This window comes from Oryctolagus cuniculus, chromosome 6 (genome assembly GCF_964237555.1).
Source record: "Oryctolagus cuniculus chromosome 6, mOryCun1.1, whole genome shotgun sequence".
NCBI classification, from domain to species: Eukaryota; Metazoa; Chordata; class Mammalia; order Lagomorpha; family Leporidae; genus Oryctolagus; species Oryctolagus cuniculus.
Genome location: NC_091437.1, coordinates 123,341,013 through 123,364,492, shown reverse-complemented (window position 1 = coordinate 123,364,492; position 23,480 = coordinate 123,341,013). Strand labels below are relative to the sequence as shown.

Genomic DNA, 23,480 nt, shown 5'->3' with positions numbered 1-23,480 from the left:
TCATACTTAGCTGCTTTCCTTGTACAATGAGAGTTGTGTAGCTACAACAGACAGTATGTCCCACGTGGCTGAAAATATTTACCATCTGGCTCTTTAAAGAAAGCTTACTGACTTCTAGTCCAGGCTAGTGATTCCAGACATGGTTGAAATACAGAAGTAGTTAACTGGGTCCATGAATTCCAGTGTGGAGCACTGTAAGCTAACAATGTCTCCCATATTTATGTAATATTTGTTAAATACATATACCAGGGGTCTTCAATACAGTCACGGGAAGTCAGTTTAAATTTTTTTTTTTCACCAAATCACAAGCTTATGAATCAGTTCTATTTTTCCATGAACTTTCTGGAGTACCCTTATGGCTTCTATACGTTTACTAAAAGGCATATCCATTTATGTAATGGTGAACTGACAGTAGTTTATAGGTAACAGTGTGTTTTCTAAATCAAGACAAGGTGGAGTTATTATATACAGGTTCAAAAAACCTGAAAGGTTTAGCTATAAAACTTAAGGTGAATAAGGGTGAATAGAAATAAAATGCCAGATTTCAACTAGTAAGTATGCCTGGAGCATATGAGGAATAGAAGAGTACAACTCTGTAAGAAAGGCTGCCCATGAGTTATTGTGTGCCAATGCATTCCTCACTCTTCTACAAGCATTTAGGTCTTCTTTCTTTTTGTAAAAGGCCTCTGTTACTCTTTTATTTATATTGATAGCAGTATTTGATTCTGATTCTGTTTTTCAAATAACAAGTGCTAAAATTAATTTAAACATAAATTTTTTTGTTAACTAAATGAAAGACTGTTTTCACATACCAGAAACAGCAGAGTTAAGTGTGAGAGATGCAAAAGAAGCAGAATTCTGTTCAGAGGTATTCATTCCCCTATCCACACTAGACCAAGCAGCTGTTAAAATAAAGAACGTCACTTGGAACCTTCAACTTGCAATGAAACTTGAAAGATATGTACAGAGTTAAACTACGATAACAAATTTAAAGAAAAATTTAGAAATTAGAACCATAATACCAAAAGCTACTACTTATTCAATGTCTATTATTATTGAGCCTCTTACACCAACCACTTCTAATCCTTACAGCAACTCTGCTAGGCACTTTCAGCACATAAGTGACTTGCTCAAAGCTAGAAAACAGCTGAGCCATGATTGGAACTCAATTCATTTTCTAAAATCTATACTATTTTCATTTCACCAAAGTACTAGATATAATCATTTTGGGCCAGGCATTGAACTTGGTACTAGACATTCTTCATAATCAATCCTCACGACTTAAATATGAGGTACATACAAGTAACTAGCTTAATGTCCATAGAAGACAGCAAAAATACAAAAACAGGGATTTATAACTAGTAGATCTGTATGAACTAGTTCATATTCATCTTTTCTGTTTTCTTTTCTCAATCTTTTCTTAATATTTCTCATCTTTTCTCAATATTTTCAAGAAATTTCTTTCTTATATATGAATACAGCTGTGCGCTGAATGACATTTGGTCAATGGCAGACTACATATACACCTGTGTTCCCATAAGATTCTATCACCAGTGACATTGTAGTCATGTTAGTTGGTGTAAGTATACTCTATGATGCTCACACCATGATAAAATCACCTAATGACATGTATCTCAATTTTCTGCAATACTAAGTGATACACAGCTGTATTTTAAGGAAAATGCAACTCCATGAAACCAGTCACACCTGTCCCTTCTGAATGATTCATTACAAGCTTAATTTAACATATACTTAATATATTCTCTTTCAATTTCAACAAAGTTCCTAATCCACATAGGCAGGAACTCTAATTTGCAGCTTAATTTTATCTGTAGCAATTATAAACAAGTACCATATAATCTATGTCCTAATCATGAAATGCTACAGAGCTTTCATAAGTAAATTGCAGATACTGCAAAAGATTATAGTTCTTAACGTTACTCCATAAAACTGCACTATTTACTTAATTAAATATGACAGAATGTTTCACTGCATAGAAATGTGTGTTTTCTTCTCTGCTGAAAATGAGGACAAGAATTTAGGGAGTGTCTTTCCAAAAAAGTTTTGATATTTCTACATAAAAATTGATTATGAAATGAGGAGGCGAAAGCAAACTTAAGAACAATATTAATAAACTGGAGTTTGCGTCATGAGGGTGTTAGCTTTTTTCTAAAAAAAAAAAAAAAAAAAGAAGAAGAAGCTAATAGCAAAGGAAGATATTTTTTCTATTTAAAAACACTACAATTTCTATCGCCCATTGCTCCCCCAAATTAAACAAAAATATCTGCAAAAGGTACAATAGAAAAAACTGTTATGTTTAATGCACAATTTGATTATATAAAAAAAACCAAGACAATAAAAGGCCATTAGATAAATGGCAAAGAACATGAATACACAATTCATAAAACAAATAGGGGCTGTTGTGGTACAGCAGGTAAAGCCACCGCCTACGATGTACAATGCTGGCATCCCACACAGGCCCTGGCTAGAGTCCCACCTGCTCCACTTCCAATCCAGCCCCCGGCCAAGGGGCTGGGAAAAGCAGTGGAAGATGAAGATGGCCCAACTGCTTGAGCCCTACCACCCACATGGAGACCAGGAAGAAGTTCCTGGCTTTGGCCTGGCCCAGCGCCAGCTGTTGCAGCCATCAGGGGAGTGAACCAGTGGATTGAAGATCTAACTCAAAAAAAAAAAAAAAAAAAAAAAAAAAAAAAAAAAAATCAAGAAAGTTGTAGAAAAATATCCAACTCGTTAGTGCTTTTAAAAAGTTAACCAAAATACAAAATAATGTATGTGTTTTTGTTTAACTAACTGCAAAAGATTTTTTAAAAAAGTAAGAAACCTCCTCTTTGGTAAGCTTATGATAAATGGGCCCTTATACTAATGTTGAGAGCCTAAGTCAGAACAATTCTCGTAGAAAACACTTTGACAGTAAAGAGCAGAGCAATAAAAACATTCATAGTCCCTTTACCCCAGTATTACAATCCCAAGGATCTATCCTAAAGAAATAACCCAAAACCAAACATATTTAACACAACCTTATTTACAATGGTTTAAAAAAATGATTTATCCAGGGTGGGTGCCGTGTGGTGCAGAGGGTTAAGCGTCTGCAGTGCTGGCATCCAATATGGGAGCCAGTTCGAGCCCTGGCTGCTCCACTTCTGATCTGCTCCCTGCTAATGTGCCTGAGAAAGCAGCAGAGGATGGCTCAAGTGCTTGTGCCCCTGCACGCACATGGGAGATCCAGATGAAGCTCCTGGCTCTTGGCTCAGCCCAGGCTGTGGCAGATTTAGGGAATGAACCAGTGGATGGAAGATCTCCCTCTCTGTCTCCACCTCTTTTTCTGTAACTCTGCCTATCAAATAAATAAATAAATCTTTATAAAAATTATATATCCAATTATATGGGACTGGTTACGTAAATTATGCTATGCTTATACAATACTCATATAGCCATTAAATAAAAAGAGTAAGAAAAATGCTTATGTTACAATGTGTCTTAAGTGTTTGTGTGAGGGGCATAAAAATGCAAATCTTCTTTGGGTTATGCAAATAACAAAAAAACCAAACCTGTACATGGGGGAAAGGAGAGGAGATCATAAAGAAAATACAAAAACTAAAGTGATTATCACTGGGTGTTGGTGTAAGATCAAGGGGTTTTTCCTCTTCTTTTTTCAGTTTTCTGATACTTATCACAGATTTCTTTTCTATAATACACACTTAAAGATTAAGATGCTTTTAACTTGACGGTTCACAACAGAAATAAGCTTCTCAACTTTTGAGTCTTTACCATTAAAATCCAGGCGAAAATTTAATTACAAATAGGCATTTTGTAGATTGTAAAATAGTCTATAAATAGATGCTATAAACTTAAACAGACTCGACAGAGCTGTTGTAATTAATCTTAAAGTAGGCTCATGTATTACATTTATCACATCACAACCATACCAGTTTGTTACACTGATAATCAAATGTGATAAAGTATATGGAAGCACTAGATATATAGAATAAGCAATAAATATCATGATTCACTTATTTAGTTACCACTTTGCTCCATGCAAAGGATCTCTGATGATCTCATTATTACTATTATATCTTCATGGAATTACTAACTTTTCTATTCATGGATTTATTTTTTCATTCCTGGAATATTCAAAATGTACCAGAACAGCAATTTTAAATGAACTTAAAAAAATTTTTTTAACAGTTCTTACCAATGCCAGAAAATATTGAACGGTCACTCCAATTCCTTCCCCAGTCTTTTCCATTTGCATTAACATCTCCAGTGTCCTGACTCCAAGCAGATGGCTCAGTTTTCCTCTTGCCTGCAGTAGTAGGTGAAATAGAATTCCACTTCTCCTCACCTGCACTGATCTGTGAGGAGAGTTTTATAGATTTTTCATTCCAGCCTCCTCCATTGACAGTGAGGTTTTCATTTAATCCTGAAGAAACTTAAAGAAAAGAAAATAAAGATTAAAACCAGGTACATGACATCGTATTAAAACTGGGATGTTTTCAAACTTCTATAATTGCTCAGTTTATATTTCTCACTCATTGCTCCCCCCACTGTCCTTTAAGTATTTAAGAATTTTAAAGTAACATGATCACCATTAATGTCTTTTAATTTAAAAATTAAAGAAGGTTTGAATGTGAGACATACACTAGTGATGTTTCAACAGCAGAATGACTTGCTCAAAGGAAGTACAACAGAGCAAACAGGAAAATGATACATATTCTGGTATACTCAATATACTCACCCACTATAAATATGAAGACCTCTATTTAGTTAGATGTTCTTTCCTTAAAGATTTATACATTATAATATGTATAAAGCGGTGGTTCTAAAACTTGGCTGCACTTTATAAAAATCAGCTGAGAAATTTCTTAAAAAAATAGACTGAACTGCCTTGGCTTAGAATCAATTAAAATCAGACTCTCTTGGGTTGGAGTCCAGGTCTCATATGTGTAAATGTATATGTACACACGACATACGTGTGATTGTATTGTTTTAACACTTTTTTTATGATAACAATGTAGAGCCAGGATTGAGAACCAAGGCTTCATGCTTTCATTGCAAGCCTGAAATGAGAAGGTGCTTTTTTCATTTCTGAATTTATGTTTCATAACATACTTATTTTCTAGCCAGACATACCACTCTACTTAATTTAATCATTTCATGAATGAGTGAATAAAATTTACTTTCTATTTGTGAAGAACTGGATAACATTAGACTATAGTTCATTTATTGTGAAATATTCGATGCTGTCAAGGAGTGAATTTTAAAAATTATACAAACTAAGGCTTTTTTCTTAATATACAGGGGGAAATTCTTTTATCCCATATATGCCTATATTAAACCCATGTCCAACAAAGATCCTTCTCAATTGGCTTAAGTGATGCAAATAAGAATCAAAGTTGCATATTGCTTTCATATATGGGGGAAAAAAACTAGAACATACCAAAGACTGTTAGAAGTGAGAGTGATTTTTCTTTTTATCTATTTTCCAAAATCTCTGGTCTGTGATTATGTTACTTTAGTAATTAAAAATCATTTTTAAAGCCTTTTTCTTTCCTTCTGCGTCATTTATGTGAGGAAAGAGACATGTATGTAAGTTTCTATTCTGATGGGCCTTCAATTTAAGTTACATGTAATTTCTCTCACCCTGAAGTGTGGAATCTCCTTTTCCAGACTTAAAGTTGCTAACTTGAACATTTAGATGAGAATCACCTGGTTGAAATAGAAATAAAATTTATTTAATACTAAATAGGCCAGTACGCACATTAAATTAGGAGTAACATACAAATTGATTTTTACTTATTATCTTTCACAAATCGCTCCTTTAACTGCTAAATTCTTACACTGGAGAAAGTCAATTTTACAACACATTTCACATGTCCATGAGGAACTGAGTTACCATCCTCCTAGTCAACTAAAATGCCAATTAAGGACCTGGAAAACTGCCCAAGTATAAATGGAATTTGCTATTCTATAATGGTTATCGAGATTCTGTTAAGTAGGAACTGGAGAATTGGGCTCTGTAATTGGATTCAACTTTGCCACCTCTAGCAACACCAGCTGCCTTTTTCAACAGTCCTGGAAGCAAACACATCAACTTCAGAACTTTGCCAGTATTTGGGACCAGGACTTAGGAAATATGGCAAGAGGTGAGACTACATGTTGTAACACAAAAATACTATTTCTCTTACACTAAAAAGCATAAATGATCACAATGTTTCAAAAAACCAGCATGACATAGGATTGTGCTAGCAAGGAAGGCATGCACAAGACAGTGAAAAAGAGTCACCAACAAAAATACTAAAGCATAGCTAACATGTGACAGTGAAAATGAATAAGTAGAAGTCACTGATATACCATGGCAATAAATTCCAAGTTATCAAGCAAAAAAGTAAAAAGTAACAAGGCTAAGAAAGTGGTTTTGAAATAACTGAAAGATGAGGAGGTGGGAAGGTCATTAGCAAAAAGAGGAAGGAAGAAAAGCCAATTTCTTGAAGCAAATTGAGCAGTATCACTTTGCAGACCGCTATCTCCAGGGTAAAAATGATGGCATTGGAAAGAGCTAGCAAGAAGCCATCAGCAATGGGGTGTGTGAAGATCTGAAACTTGGGAGGAAGAACACTGACTGACTAAATAACCTTTGAAGTTCTGGTCTAGCATTATCAAACACCTATGGCACTTTTAGAAACCTGGGGTGATAAGTAGTCCAGACAGAACCTGCACTAACTAGAACATGCTTGTTTCATCTTGGAATGAAAATGCTCAACATGCAGAATGGTGATAAATAATTCCACTTAATAAATGTCCTATCCACGGTAACAAATGGAGATGCAAAAGAGTTGGGGCAAAGCAATACACACAAAGAAAAGAAGCAACATCATTTTCTTATGTGACTCAAGGCAGAAAGGCAAACTTCAATTTAATAGGCCATTCATTAGGCAATATGTAAGAAGTAACGCTGCTGGTGCTAGGTAAATTCACACATGGTTCACAATATTCTCATGAAGAAGGGTATATCAGCACAATGGTGTTAGCAGTTCAAAACAGTCAGATTCTGACATAGTGATATGTTGTACATCTGATTAAAAGGAGTTTGATTTGATGTACCACTTTTTTATGTTCCACTAATATACCTTTATTCTTCTTGGAACCAACAGGAAATGATGCAGTTGTAAGTTGCTCGGTGGGAACTGTGATGATATTTTCTATCCCAGGGATAGTTGAATCCAATGAACCAGAATCAGTCAGCACTTTATCACGTTTACGCTGCTGTCGTTTCTCTCTGTGACTAATTTTAGTTTCCCAGGCTCCTAACATAGCCCCAGAAAAAAAATGTTATTCAGTAAGGGCAAGACAAAAAAGTTGTAGTTTTTTTGGGGAAACGGGATGGGCATACAAAATATCATGATAAATTTAGGTATTAAGCTAAAACCCAAGAGTGCTGATTGTATTAATTTATACTATGAATCTATTCTAATCTTGTGTTATTTTAGGCAACAAACTGCTACTATTTATGCTGTTTTTTTTTAATCAAATCTGTCATCTATGGTTTAGAAAAAGCAATAAAGAATCTTGTATATCCTTTTATTTTGCTGGGTAGAGGTGATGAGAGAGTGTTATATAAAACCACTGAAAAAAGGTGTAAGTGATGATAATAAATGGCTTACTCAAGAATTTTGTACACAGCATTCCAGGATGATATATTTAACAGGGAGAAAAAAAAAAAAAACGCAAAAAAACAAAAACCAAAAACCAAAACAAAAAAACCAAACCCACACCACACCTCTAGGAAACAAAGACAAGATGAATGGCTTTTCAGTTGCTCAAAATACTGAGCTTAAACCTTACATTTCAAGGCAGTTTCTTCAAGGAAAGCACAACCAGGTTCTTAATTTAAACAAAATTTTAAAATAACATCATAGATTTGCTTATGAAAATCTGTAATAATTAAAAAGAGCTAGGTATATAAAGTAAAACAAATGCAGCTTTTATATAATACACCTTGGTAAAAAGGATTAAAAGGTTTCTACAGTCCTTTCCCTTGCTTAAGTACCTTCATCAACTTCCTTTCCATCATGGCGAGAACTGTTTTGCACTGCTTTAGCATCTGACTTTGATTTCTTCTTATTTTTCTTTGACTGAAAGTAAAATAAAATGTTACTTAACATTTGGTATATTTTCAGAAAAATAGGAGTCAGTAAAATACATAATGAAATGTATGATGCTGACAAATGAAAAATTTAATGCTTGATTTTTAAAACATATTAAGTGGCAATAATATGAGGTTACATTTACTAAATGGTACTTTATATTTAGTGTCTTAAGTTTTCCTAGGGGGCAAGAAAAACATCACCCTGGAGATGAGCAAACAGAGACTTAGAGATATTAAGTAGGCTGTACGGAGTCATATTTAGCATTTTCTTTTTCTTTTTTTTTAATAATCAGAACTGTTTAAAATTTGAACAGGGGAAAGACAGGAGTGTGGGGGAGAAGGAGAGAGAGAGGGAGAGAGAAACTCATCCATCTGCTGGTTCATTCCTCAAATGGTCACAACAGTCTGGACTGGGCCAAACCAAAGTCAGAAGCCAGGAACTCCATTCAGGTCTCCCACATGAGTGAGAAGGACTCAAGTACTAGAGCCATTATCCACTGCCTAGCAGGTACATTAACAGGAAACTGAATTGGAAACAGAGCAGCTGGGATTCAAACCAGCACTCTGATCTGGGATGTGGGTATCCAAAACAATGCCCAGCCGAAGTTAATAAATTAAGTTGCAATTAGGAACTAGGCCTTGTTTGGCTCCAAAGTTTATGCTTTTAGACATCATATCTTAACTTATATTATAAATAAGGTATACTATAATACAAACCAATAAAACTAAAATCTATTTCCAGTGTTCAGAAAGAAAGTGTCATATATTTGTTTTCGAACCATATAAAACAAATTGTTGATATGCTCCATGGATAACAATGAGAGTCAAATTAATGTAAGAAATATTTTAACAATTTCAAAGCAATGTGAAAATATATATGATCAGATGTTTTAACATAAATAATATATTCTCTTTTCAAAAATTTGCTAAAAGTTCTATAAAGCCATGATTTCTATATTTAGGTAAGTGTTCCCAGAAAATAATCAACATTTATAAAAATTCTTTTTACTTAATACTTTGTATTCACTCATAGCTACTTACTGAGAATGTTAAGTTTACAACTAAATAAGGTTTTATATCTCATCCTTTTGTATGAGCAAAGCAATAAATGACAGCTAATTTTTTCCTATCAACAACTTGCAAATACAGTTAGCCTCTGAATCTGCTGGGGGTTCTGCATCCTCAGATTCAACTAACCAATGACTGAAAATATCTGAGGGGAAAAAAATTGTCCATACTATGTATTTGTAAACTTTTCTGTGGGTCATTATTTCCTAAGTGATACAGTAGAACTATTTGTATTGTATTAGGTATTATAAGTAATGGAGAGATGACTTAAAGTATATGGGAGGTCATGGTAGAAGGTGAGATTCAAATACTATGTCAATTTATATAAGGGAGTCGAGCATTCTCGATTTTGGTTTCAGAGTAATGCCCTGGAACCAATTCCCCACTGACACTGAGGATGACTGTATTCTCAAGTGGCATGATTTCTTAAAGGTGACTGTCTCTCAATGGAATATATATTAGAAAAAACTATTTCTTTTACTGTTCTCATAATTGACTTGCATTTGTTTCTTTGCATGTTCTCATTATCATTAGCTTGTAGCATGTTTAAGGCACTGCTTTATTTTTTTTTTTTTTGACAGGCAGAGTGGACAGTGAGAGAGAGAGAGAGAGAGAGAAAGGTCTTCCTTTGCCGCTGGTTCACCCTTCAATGGCCGCCGCTGCAGCCGGCGCACCGCGCTGATCCTGGCAGGAGCCAGGAGCCAGGTGCTTTTCCTGGTCTCCCATGGGGTGCAGGGCCCAAGCACCTGGGCCATCCTCCACTGCACTCCCTGGCCATAGCAGAGAGCTGGCCTGGAAGAGGGGCAACCGGGACAGAATCCGGCGCCCCAACCGGGACTAGAACCCGGTGTGCCGGCGCCGCAAGGTGGAGGATTAGCCTATTGAGCCACGGCGCCGGCTAAGGCACTGCTTTATTATATCTAATGAACCAGGTTCATAACCACTCTAACATTTTTTAGATTTTTTAAAAATTTATTTTGTTGATTTGAAAGGCAGAGTCAGAGAGAGAGAGAGAGAGAGAGAGAGAGAAATAGAGAGAGATCTTCCATACATTGCTTCACTTCCCAAATGGCTGCAATGGCCAGAGCTGAGTCTATCAAAGCCAGGAGCCAGGAGCTTCTTTCAGGCCTTCCACGTGGGTTCAGGGGGCCAAACACTTGGGCCATCTTCTACTGCTTTCCCTAGTGTATTAGCAGAGACCTGGATCTGAAGTGGAGCAACTGGGACCTGAACTCAGTGCCCATATGGGATGCTGGTGTTGCAGGTGGAGGCTTAACCTGCTATGCCAACACTGGTCCCCATACCCACTTAAAAAAAAATTATTTATTTGAAAGGCAGAGCTACAGAGAGGCAGAGGCAATGGTTGGAGCTAAGCCCATTTGAAGCCAGGGGCCAGGAGTGTTTTCCGGGTCTCCCATGCGGGTGCAGGGGCCCAAGGACTTGAGCCATCTTCTACTGCTTTCCCAGGTCACAGCAGAGAGCTGGATCAGGAGTGGAGCAGCCAGGTCTTGAGCCAGTGTACATATGGGATGCTGGCACTGCAGGCGGCAGCTTTACCTGCTGCCAACAGCACTGGCCCCACCCATACCCATTTAAAAAAAATTGAGATATTTTCCATATATTATAATATTCATACTTTTAAAAGTATATATAATTCAGGCTTTTAAGTATCTGAGGTTGCACAGCTAATCACCATTATTGTCTTTACTCTCAAAAAGAAACTCTGTAACCATTACCACTCATTCCCCATCCCTCCGGCAACCACAAATCTACTTCTGTGTCTCTATCATAACTACTCAGAACACCTGTTAATTCCAGTCTAGATCAGGGGCAGCAAGCCTTTTCTTTAAAGAACCAAATAGGAACCATTTTAGACTTTGCAGGCCATCTTTTTTTTTTTTTTTTCCCCCGCCCCCCCAAGATTTATCTATCTATCTTAGAGAGGAGATAGAAGGAGAGACAGACCTTGCATCTACTGGTTCACTCTCCTAATACTTGCTACAGCCAGGTCTGGACTGTCTAAGAGACAAGAGACAGAAAGGGAGAGACACATCTTCCATCTGCTGGTTCACTCTCCTGATACCTGCTAGAGCCAGGTCTGGTCAAGACAGAAGTCAGGAGCCAGGAACTCCATCCGGGTCTCTCTCATGTGTGTGACAAGAATCCAAGTACTTGGGTCATCATGTGGCTTCCCAGGTGCATCAGCAGGAAGCTGAATCAGAAGTGGAGTAGCTGTGTGTGGTTGTACTATTATTTGCCCCAGCCATCTGATTGCATTGAATGTCTTATTTCTAAGTGGCTCCACTTCTACTAAGGCTATTTAAGGAAACATGGAGGTGGGGTAGATTATCACTAGCCTTCTTTGTGATGATCTTCATGCAAACAAGATTTATAAAATAGCTACTATGTGTCACACATTGTCTTAGGAGATATATAAACAGAATTGAGTAAAAGTCTACTAACAACTGTGCTATAATTAATAGAAGAAATGAAAATCAGATATCAGGAGAAATTCTTATCTTTAAGGCCTTCCTTTCAAATACTTATCTCCCAACATATCTATACTAGTCCAATTAATTTTCATTCTCACTAAAAAAAACCCATAGATATTTCCTACTACCTACAGACACTAACTTCATTATGACACACAAGGTCTTCCACAAACTGATCTCCACCTTATATTCTTTTATTTACACATACAACCATTTGGCTCCTACAAGACTGATACCTCTCCGTACATTCCTATCTTTGCCCAAGCTATGCTGACTGTAGATTTTCTCTTCAGAACAAAGTGCAGCAGCCAGCGTATAGGGTGTTTTTCTTTTCTTTTCTTTTCTTTTCTTTTCTTTTCTTTTCTTTTCTTTTCTTTCTTTCTTTCTTTTTTTTTTTTTTTGGACAGGCAGAGTTAGACAGAGAGAAAGGTCTTCCATCCATTGGTTCACCCCCCAAATGGCCACTAGGGCAGGCGTGCCGCGCCGATCTGAAGCCAGGAGCCAGGTGCTTCCTCCTGGTCTCCCACGTGGGTGGAGGGCCCCAAGCACTTGGGGCATCCTCCACTGCCCTCCTGGGCCACAGCAGAGAGCTGGACTGGAAGAGGAGCAACCGGGACAGAATCTGGAGTCCAAATAGGGTGTTTTTCTTAGTACCTTGAATCATCTGCTTTCCTATGATGAATGCATGAAATGACCTGTACCCATTTTTCTAACCCAATTCAAGTTCCACTCCATCTGCTTTATTTCTGTCATTTGGACCCATTCTTTTCCCATAAATACATATAATCTTGTATATCTAAACACTGAAAACTCATAATCTGACCATCTGTCACAGACTTCCTTATGACATTTCTAATAATAATATGAAGTTACTGAAAACAAGAGATTAAAAGATATTTCACTATATTCTCAATAGAATGCTTCATGAATGGAGTCTGTCTAGCAGGGTAAACAAACCCTAAACCAAAAACTTTGGTTCAAACAGTTATCACTGACTATATCACAAGTGTTCCTAAAAATCCTATTGGCTTCCTTTACAATTTCACATTGTCTTCTGATAATAGTTCCACTAGAAAAAATGTTTATCCACGTTGAGTATGTGTATACATTTATGTACATGTATATGTATGTGAGACATCCTCCCCAACACTTCTGAGAGGAAGTAATTAAATGAACAATGAATACACACTTACACAATAGGTATTCAGTGTATTGGAACCTAAAATAATACTTGCAGTTGAACAAAAAATGGCCCTATTCTTTTAAATCTAAACAATGAAGAGGTCCCGATAGTCATTGGATTTACTATTACTATTTTCCAACACTGCTAAATAATAGATATAAGATAGACTGATAATTCCTTAGGAAATTATGATGAGTATGAAGTTTAGAAATTTTTTTTGAAAGATTTATTTATTTGAGAGGCAGAGTTATAGACAAAGAGGGACAGAGAGAGAGAGAAAGGTCTTCCATCTGCTGGCTCACTCCACACAAACGGTTGCAATGGCCAGAGCTGGGCCAATCAGAAGCCAGGAACTTCAACCGGGTCTCCCACGTGGGTGCAGAGGCCTAAGCATCTGGGGCATCCCTGCTGCTTTCTCAGCCCATAAGCAGGGAGCTGGATTTGAAGAGGAAATGGGATGCCGGCGCTGCAGGTGGAGGCTTAGCCTACGACACCACAGCACCGGCCCCATCTTTTTTCTTTTTTAAAACATTTATTTATTTGAAAGAGTTACAGAGAGAAGTGGAGACAGAGAGACCTTCTATTGGCTGGTTCACTCCCTAGATGGCTTCAATGCCTGGGGCTGGGCCAGGGTGAAGCCAGGAGCTTCATCTGGGTTTCCCACTTGCGTGGCAGAGGCCCAAGTCCTGTTGCTTTTCCCAGGACATTAGCAGGCAAGGAAATTGGAAGTAGAGCAGCCAGGACACCAACTGGTGTCCATGTGGGATGTGGGCATTGCAGGCGACAGCTTTAAACTGCCTCAAGTTTAGAAAATTTTAAAATTTCATTAGAAGGAGTTATCCAAACTATACAAATAAGGAGCACAAACAGCCACCTGGTTATCCATGTATGAAAAATATGAATGTGGTAACTCACTGAAATAGTTAAGTAGGCATGTCAGATAGAGGTTTGCTATTGTTTTCATACTTCACTGGGGAAAAACTAAGCATATTCCCCAAAATATTTATTTTACAAATTTTATATATTTCCTTTCATAGTGATGGTTATACATTTTTTTTTTAAATTTTTTTTTGACAGGCAGAGTGGACAGTGAGAGAGAGAGACAGAGACAAAGGTCTTCCTTTTGCCGTTGGTTCACCCTCCAATGGCCGGCGCACCACGCTGATCCGATGGCAGGAGCCAGGTACTGATCCTGGTCTCCCATGGGGTGCAGGGCCCAAGTACTCGGGCCATCCTCCACTGCACTCCCTGGCCACAGCAGAGAGCTGGCCTGGAAGAGGGGCAACTGGGACAGAATCCGGCACCCCGACCAGGACTAGAACCCGGTGTGCTGGCGCTGCAAGGTGGAGGATTAGCCTAGTGAGTCGCAGTGCCGGCCCGGTTACACATTTTATAAAATGTTTTAGTGAGAGCAATGTGAATGAATGAACCATTTTTTTAGTAACTTCTAAATTTCTTCATTTTAATACTTGGTATTAAATATTATCATTAATCTAGAGGTAGACATTTGGCACAGTGGTTAAGATACTACTTGGGATACCTGCATCACATTTAGGAGTGCTTGGGATCCTGTCCTGGCTCTGTCTGTGATTCTACAATCTTGCTAATGCATACTCTGGGAGGCAGCAATGATGACTCAAGTACTTAAGATGTGGGAGACCCAGACTGAGTTGTGCCTATGGCTTGGTCCAGGCCTGGCTGTTGTGGCCATTTGGGGAATCAACCAGAGGATGGAAGATCTCTTTTCTGTCTCTTTCTCCTTTTCAAATAAATAATAGTGTCATTTTTTTGAGGGGGAGAGATCCAAATGGCACATATCATTAGCCATGCTCCTAAATTATGAAACTCATTTTTCCCTAAAGATCTATTTATTTATTTGAAAGGCAGAGTTACAGAGAAGGAAGGAGGGAGGCAGAGAGGGACAGTTATCTTCTACCCGCTGGTTCACTCCCCAGATGCTCACAATGCCATGGATGGGCAGGGCCAAAGCCAGGAACCTGGAACTCCATCCAGATCTCCCATGTGAGTAGCAGAGCCATCTTCCACTGCTTTTCCCAGGTGCATTAGCTGCAAGCTGCATTGGGCTCAAATCAGCATTCATATGGGAAACCAGCATCCCGCCAGATGCCAGACCCATGGCACTAATTTTTTTTTAAAGATTTATTTATTGGAAAGGCTGAGTTACAGAGAGGCAGAGGCAGAGAGAGGGGTGGAGGATGGAGGGAGGGGGGAAAGAAGGGAGAGGGAGAGGGTAAGGTCTTCCATCTGCTAGTTCACTCCTCAAATGGCCACAATGGCTGAAGCTGCACTGATCTGAAGTCAGGAACCTGGAGCTTCTTCTGGGTCTCCCACGTGGTGCAGAGGCCCAAGAACTTGGGCCATCTTCCACTGGTTTCTCAGGCCATAGCAGAGAGCAGGATTGAAGCAGAGCAGACAGGACTTGAATTGACACCCATATGGGATGCTGGCACTGCAGACAGCGGCTTTACTCGCTAAGCCATGGTGCCAGGCCCAATACTATTTTTTTTTAAAGATTTATTTATTTGGAAGGCAGAGTTATACAGAGAGAGAAGCAGAGAGAGGTCTTCCGTCCACAGGTTCACTCCCCAATTGGCCACAGCAGCCAGAGCTGCACCAATCTGAAGCCAGGAGCGAGGAGCCAGGAGCAGGTAGCCGGGAGCTTCTTCCAGGTCTCCCATGTGGATACAGGGCCCAAGGAAAACAGTAGAAGATGGTCCAAGTGCTTGGGTCCCTGCACCCGCGTGGGAGACCAAGAAGAAGTACCCGGCTCCTGGCTTCAGATCAGTGCAGCTCTGGCCCTTGTGGCCATCTGGGGAGTGAACCAACGGAAGGAAGCCCTTTCTCTCTGTTTATCCCTCTCACTGTCTGTAACTCTACCTCTCAAATAAATAAAGAAAATAAAAAAATAAATAAAATCTTTATGGGCCCGGCGCTGTGGTGCAGCAGGTTAACGCCCTGGCCTGAACCACTGGCATCCCATATGGGTGCTGATTCAAGACCCGCTGCTTCACTTCCGATCCAGCTCTCTGCCACAGCCCTGGAAAGCAGTACAAGATGGCCCAAGTCCTTGGGCCTCTGCACCTGAACAGGAGACCCGGAAGAAGCTCCTGGCTCCTGACCGGTGCAGCGCAGGCTGCTGTGGCCAATTAGAGTGAAACATCGGATGGAAGACCTCTCTCTCTCTCTCTCTCTTTCTCTCCTCTCTCTGTGCAACTCTTTCAAATAAATAAATAAATAAAATCTTTAAAAAAAATGGTTACTGTGATGCTCTGGTTTGCAGAGTAATGGCTATTGTATACAGTTTTTCACTTACCCATGACAAAAACTAGCCTATTTTCTGAGATTTTTGTCCTTTCTACCTCCATTGTGTTGAAATTCCTTTCATTTTTGTAACTGAGAATTTTTTAAAAATGCACCTGACAAAATTAAGTTGTTAGTACCATTTATTTTGAAATTTTTAGCAGCTGCCCTTCAAAAAGTCTGGGAACCATTGTTTTTAGAGTCAATTTCATGTACTTTCTGCTCAAAGAAATATACAAGTCTCTATTTTATATAGCTCTGTGTGTGGTACTATTTATTTTTCTCACTTATTTCATCACATTCACAGGTTGGATGGATCAAGAGGCATACTAGTTTTATTTCTCTGTCTATACCAGTAGTTTCAACCTTAGTAACTGTGATATAATGTCAGGAATTATCTGGACATTTTGTGAAAAGTGTTACAATTTTTTAAAGGTTTTATTTATTTATTTGAGTGGTAGAGTTAAAGGAAGAGGCAGAGGCAGAGAGAGAGAGAGAGAGAGAGAAAGTCTTCCATCTGGTTCACTCCCCAGATGGCCTCAATGGCCAGAGCTGAGCCAATCTAAAGTCATTGAGCCAATCCAAAGTCAGGAGCCAGGAGATTCTTCTGGGTCTCTTATGCAGGTACAGGGGCCCAGGCAGTTAGGCCATCTTCCACTGCTTTCCCTGGCCTTAGCAGAGAGCTGGAATGGAAGAGGAGCAGCCGTGACTAGAACCAGTGCTCATATGGGATTCTGGCACCACAGGCAGAGGCTTAACCCACTACACACAGCGCTGGCTCCACAATTTTTTTTTTTAAAGGTAGAAACATTTGCAACTGATTTCTTTCCTCTTGTGTGTGTGTGTGTGTGTGTGGTATAATTTAAACTAGATTCAAGATTATTCCACTTTATACAACTGTGATACTTTCCTGAATGGAAGAAGCAGGAACAGAATTTCAGGTGCAGGGAAGTGCCTACAACCTGTACTTTACTTCTGTCTCCTTAAACTGTTTTCTTTCACAGCACTTAGCATCTGACTTTAGAGAATATGCTTTTTTTTAATAGTTGTTTTCTCCATTAAGCTTCATTAGAGTAGGGATTCTTGTTTTATCAACCATTGTAATCCCAGTGCTAGAACAATACCCTTCACATAGAAAATATTCAATTACCATTTGGTTTATGCAAGACTAAAAATTGACTGTATAACATAGCCCTGTCCACGTCACTTTCACTCTGTCCTCCTACTCAAATAAAATCTGAGCTATTGTATGTGCATAGTTGATCCATCACTCAAGTCATTAAGTTATTTGAATATGCCTGGAGTAGCTTCATAAGGCACAGTCTACGGTATAAGCAGTATGCTTAAAATATTTGTAAGAAATCTTCCTAAAGAACACGTTTTATCTAGCCCTGAACTCTTTCCCATATACGTGTCTCCTCGTTAAGATATAATAACAAATTCTACATTGAGACCCCATTCTCATTTAATTTTGGCATGTTTAAGATCAAATACACAGGACCAGCACTGTGGCGCAGCAGGTAAAGGTGCCATCTGCAGTGCCGGCATCCCATATGGGCGCTGGTTCAAGTCCCAACCACTCTACTTCTGATCCAGCTCTCTGCTATGGCCTGCGAAAGCAGCAGAAGATGGCCCAAGTTGTTGGGCCCCAGCACCTGCGTGGGAGACCTGGAAAAAGCTCTTGGCTCCTGGCTTTCCATAGGTGCAGCTCTGGCCGTTGCAGCCAACTGGGGAGTGAACCAGCAGATGGAAGATCCACCACCCCCCTGGCCTCATATAATAAATTTTAATAATAATAATATTTTCAAATAATAAATAAATCTTTAAAAAAATCAAATACACGGAGGGGACCATGGGAGGTGGCAGTGATGGCTGAAGTATTTGGGTTCCTAACATGGGAGACCTGGATTGATTTTCCAGCTTCTGGCTTCTCACCAACACCAGTCCTCACACCCCAGCACTCCATCACTGTGAGCATCTGAGGAGTGAATCAGTGGATGGGAGTGCTTTCCCTTCTCTGTCTTACTTGCTCTGTCTTTCAAATACATAAAACACCAAATTCACCATTTCACTGTGCTTCAATCTCTTCTTGCAACTTCCTGTCTGGTACAACCATGGTAGGGTAAAAAACAACGGACTGGGGTAGAAATCTTGGTTCTGGTCTCAATTCTTCTATCTGGAGTTTGGACAGTAGTCTGTGGGCAAAAAAAAAATATGAAGCTTCCTTGGAAAGACACTGTCTTTTACAGAAAATGGATTTGTTTACCTGAAAGGGAGCTCTGAAAACTAAATTCTTTGTGGGGGAACCAAAGAAATCACGAGGCTAGTGATTTTGTGGTACAAAGGACATAGGCCCAAAAGGTCGAGTCCAAGAGCCATAGAATCAAACCAAATCAAAGCACTCCAGATAAAACATTTTAATGAATCCAAAGGACTACAATGAGTTTAGACCGGGGTTCAGCCAAACAGGAAGGGGAGTTGTGGCACAGACCGTAAATATTTTAGGCTTTGCTGGTCCTAAGGCTTCTATTGCAGTCACCTAACTCTGCTGTTGTAGTACAAAAGCAGCCACAGACAATAAATAAGTATGGTTGCATTCAAATAAAATTATTTACAAAAACTGGCAGAGAGCCAGATTTGGCCATGGTTTGTCAATCTGGTCTTAAAGCTTATCTTTACTCATTTTTTAAAAAGAATCATTTTTTGAAAGGCCGAGTTACAAAGACAATGAGATATCAAATCAACAGAGATACTTTCCACACACATACGATATTGGAGTCACAGGCAGGGGCTTAACCCATTATTCCACAATACTGGCCCAAAATCTTAGTTTCTTTCTTTCTTTCTTTCTTTTTTTTTTTTTTTTTTTTAAGATTTATTTATTCATTTGAAAGTCAGAGTTACACAGAGAGAGAAGGAGAGGCAGAGAGAGGTCTTCCATCCGCTAGTTCACTCCCCAGTTGGCCGCAACAGCCGGAGCTACCGAAGCCAGGAGACAGGAGCCTCCTCCTGGTCACCCATGTGGATGCAGGGGCCCAATCACCTGGGCCATCTTCTACTGCTTTCCTAGGCCACAGCAGAGAGCTGGATCAGGAGTGGTGCAGCCATGACACGAACTGGCCCCCATATGGGATGCTGGCACTGCAGGTGGCAGCTTTACCAGAAACGCCACAGAGCCAGCCCCTATTTCTTATTTTTTTTAAAAAGATTTATTTACTTATTTGAAAAGCAGAGATATACAGAGAAAAGGAAGAAGGGAGGGAGGGAAGGGGGGGGTGGAGAGAGAGAGAGAGAGAGATAAAGAGAGAGATCTTCCATCTACTGGTTCATTCCCCAAATGGCTGCAAGGACCAGGGCTGGACTGATCCAAACCCAGGAGCTTCTTCTAGGTCTCCCATGTGGGTGCAGGGGCCCAAGTACTTGGGGTCATCTTCCACCGCTTTCCCAGGTGCATTAGCAGGGAGTTGGATTGGAAGTGGAGCAGCTGGGACTCGAACTGGAGCCCACAAGGGATTTCAGCACTGCAGGTGGAGGTTTGATTCTCTAAGTCACAGCACTGGCCCCAGAATCATAGTTTATAAGATGCATTATATAGGCTGTTTGGGCATGCAGGTATTCTCTGTTTTGCTAAGAACCGCTCTAGTTTATGTCTGTTTAAATGTCAGCTGCCAGGGTATTATTTTGGTCCTTCTAGATGCTCATCATTCCTAAAGCAGCAATTCTTAAACTTCTTGGTCACAGAATATACCTTCAAATTAATATAATGTATTGAGGATGTCAGAGTGCCTTTGTTTATATGAGTATACATTTAAACTAAAAAATTTAGATATACAATTTCAAAGTAAACATAATAAATGAATTATGTATCTATGTAAATCAACATTTTCAAAAACATTTTTATGTAAAGAATGGCATATTTTACATTTCACAAATATCTTTAATGTCTGGCTTAAGACAGATTCATGTATCTGCTTTTTTATTCATTTTATTGTCACATGTTGTTTTTGACTGAAGCACATGAACAAAATGTGGCTGTAAATACAAGGATATATAACTGCAAAATGCATGTTTTAATAGTTCAGATGACTGTGGGTATTTTTCCTTGATGGTACACCGGAGATTAGTAGTTGTCAGGGGCTGGGAATCAGTGGAGGAGTGGAAAAATGTTCTAAAGTTAGAATGTGGTGATAACTAACCAGCTCTGTAAGTACACTAAAATCATAAACTGCTTAGCAAAATAAGAAAGAAAACCAAGGTGGCTGGGGCTTAGAGAGGCTAAGAAGTGGGAGATGAGACTGTGACACATGTATAGCTTTTAAAAGGTCATGTTCAAGGTTGTGGAATATTTTCTAAGAGCACTGGGAAGGTATGAAGGGTTTTTGGTAGAGGGAGGAAAAAAACTCACCAAGTGGTAGTTTTTAATAGTTGTTGCAATATGGAATCTGAAATGGCATCAATGAACTTTCCACACTTGATTACAATAATTCCAATTAGCCTATTTTGCACTTTAATGAGTGATTTTCCAATATGCAAGCACTGGTCAACTGAGAAATACTGGTTTACTAAGTTATGCATATTTTCCAAAATGTGAAAACATTCTACTTTATATTTTTCCCACAAAATCTCATTTGTTAATATCACAACTGCTATTATCAGAAATTCTTTAAATACTAGGAAGGTGTCAAGCTCATAAAAGCAGACACAAATTTCCAATTTTTATTTGGAAACAATTTTATCATTTATAACATATACTATCAGTTGTTTTCCTTGATGTAACAGGATCATCCTTTTTTTTTTTTTTAATGTTTATTTTTATTTACTTGAAAGACAAAGAGATATAGAGATAGATCTTCTAGTGCTGGTTCACTTCCCCAATGCCCCTAACAGCCTGGGCCAGGCTAAAGCTGAGAGTCAGGAACTCCATCGTGGTCGGGAGACCTATGTGGTGGTAGGGACTCAAATACTTGAGCCATTGTCTGATATGTCTCACCCAACCAAGATACACATTAGCAGGGACTTGATTTGAAGTAGAGATGCCCAATAAGAAATGTGGGCATCTCAAGCAGTGGCTTTTGTTTTTTTAATTAACTGATTTATTTAAAAGGCACAGAAAGACAGATAAAGATACACACACACACACACACACACACACAAATAGATTGATTTTCTATCTGCTAGTCTGCTGGTCCACTCCCTGAAAGGCTGTAATAGCCAAGGCTGGGCCAGTCTGAAGACAGGAGCCAGGAACTCCATCTTGGTCTCCCACATGGGTTGCAGGATCCCAAGTTCTTGGCCCATCCGCTGCTTTTCCAGGCACATTAGCAGGGAGCTGGATCGGAAGAGCAGTGCACTCAAACCAGCAATGATATGGTATGCCGGCATTACAAGTGATGGCTTAACCAGCTGTGCCACAATGCCTGTCCCAGGAGAAAACAGTAGAGAAATATCCAAGTCTAAATAATTATGGTTTTATCCATCAGTCTTTCAAGTAAACCTGAAGTAACAAGTGGCTCAGGACAACCATCATTCATATGCAGCATACTTTATGCATCTTTCCCATTTCACACATGGAATTAAAAAGTATGCATTCACAGACTGAGATTTAACAAAATTAATAATCATTTTCACTGCATCAGCAAGGACATTCTTAGGTGAAATTACATTTTTTTTTCCTTTCCAAAAACTGTGAGTGGAAGACAGCAAAGAGTACAAGGACTACTGGTAGTATGGTGTCACTGTTTTGATTCATGTTAAGGCCGTCAGCAGCTTTATTCATTATTGCTTTTGCACCATTAGCGCAAGCAGCAACACAGTTAAAGGGAAAATACTGTTTTAGTTATCAGGAAAATAGTTTTATCTTCAGGGACCCAATAAAAGGGATCCTGGGGCTTGTTCCCAGAGGTTCAACTGACCACAGTTTGAGAACTGCTTCTTTAGAGAAAGTGAAGCAGCATGACTTACTAGCTACATGCTCTTGGGGAATTCACTATTATTTTTATTGGGCTATCCAAATGAATTATAATATCCCCCCAGAGTTGTTCAACAGGATTGAGATGTAAAAAAGTTTATATAATGTGTAGCATAATAAAAATGTAAGAACTTATTAATAATACTTATAATGAAGGATATCAGGATTTCAGGGCTAAATCATTGACTTTATCTTGAAAACCAACCTGGTGGTGACCAAATTTTATACAATCTGCTACTGTAGTTTCTCTTACTAGCAATCTTTATACATTTACTTCAATTCAGACCCTTACAAACATAAATGCAAAATTGCTTCATTAATTATAAATGGTACTGTCAGCTGAACACATCTAACAGCTGAACATATCTAAGTTTTTTTCCTATAACTATTGTACTCTGACCAGTAAAGCTTATCTAGGGCTTTCCCTCAAGTATGCTGGCATATGTTCACTTGTTTCATCTAAATAATATCTGTGCGCATTTCTCTCCCCTTTCAAAATTGCCCACTCCCCACCTTCTGCTTACTGAAATATCATATCAATAAAACCAGGCTCTTCTGGCTACCCAAGTAAAATAACCTTTCTATTGTTAATACTTGGCACCTAATGCCTGATATTACTTAGTATCTTCTCTTTGTCTTTCCTTAACTAGACTGTAATTTATTGGAGGGTAAAGAATCTTGTATTTCTCTTTATTCCCTTTGATATCTATTAACACAATGCATTCAGCCTGATTAATGGTCCTCCTATGTGTATTTTATAAGAGACAAGCATCAATGAAGCACTGACCTTCATAATAAGTAGAGACCTAGAAAACTACACTTTATAGACCTAGGATATACAGCTCTTATCACAGAATTTCCAGACAAAGTTCTGTCTGTAAGGCTTACCCAACTGGCAGGACAGGGTAACGAATGTCACAGTTTAGAGCACAATTACTCTATGGGGAAAAATTGTATTTTCCCAAGTGCCCAATATGTGGTTCTGAGAGTTAAACAATATATGACAATGAACACTAAGGTGCATAAATCACCTATTTGAGACACAGAAACATACACAGTGCAACATAAAAAAAGAACTGAAATGAGTTACTTGGGCTGAATCAAGTTAAAAAGCATAAATTCTAGATTCCAGATGGCAAAAAGGAACATCAGGCATGAGGCACAGCATGACTTTATTTAAAAAGTCAAACCAGGGCTGGGCATTTAGCCTATTATTAGGATACTAAGTCCTGTCTCCAGCTCCCAATTCCAGTTTCCTGCTGTTGCAGACCCTGGGAGGTA

At 38.9% G+C, this 23,480-nt stretch overlaps 1 protein-coding gene across 15 annotated transcripts in view; it reads right to left on the bottom strand.

The window, feature by feature from the left end:
- Positions 1–23,480, bottom strand: part of MTDH (metadherin) — a 72,730-nt gene that overhangs the window by 26,986 nt on the left and 22,264 nt on the right. For 4 of the 15 annotated variants that reach the window (XM_017341596.3, XM_070075341.1, XM_051843939.2 and 1 more), the window contains exons 3-6: positions 8,069–8,153; positions 7,149–7,325; positions 5,662–5,727; positions 4,214–4,450 (exon numbers count right to left, since the gene is read on the bottom strand). In XM_017341596.3, coding sequence (XP_017197085.2) covers positions 4,214–4,450; positions 5,662–5,727; positions 7,149–7,325; positions 8,069–8,153 — 565 coding nt within the window. Of the gene's footprint in view, positions 1–812; positions 903–4,213; positions 4,451–5,661; positions 5,728–7,148; positions 7,326–8,068; positions 8,154–23,480 lie in introns of all 15 variants that reach the window. The other 11 variants (XM_051843933.2, XM_051843935.2, XM_051843940.2 and 8 more) reach the window with 5 other exon arrangements.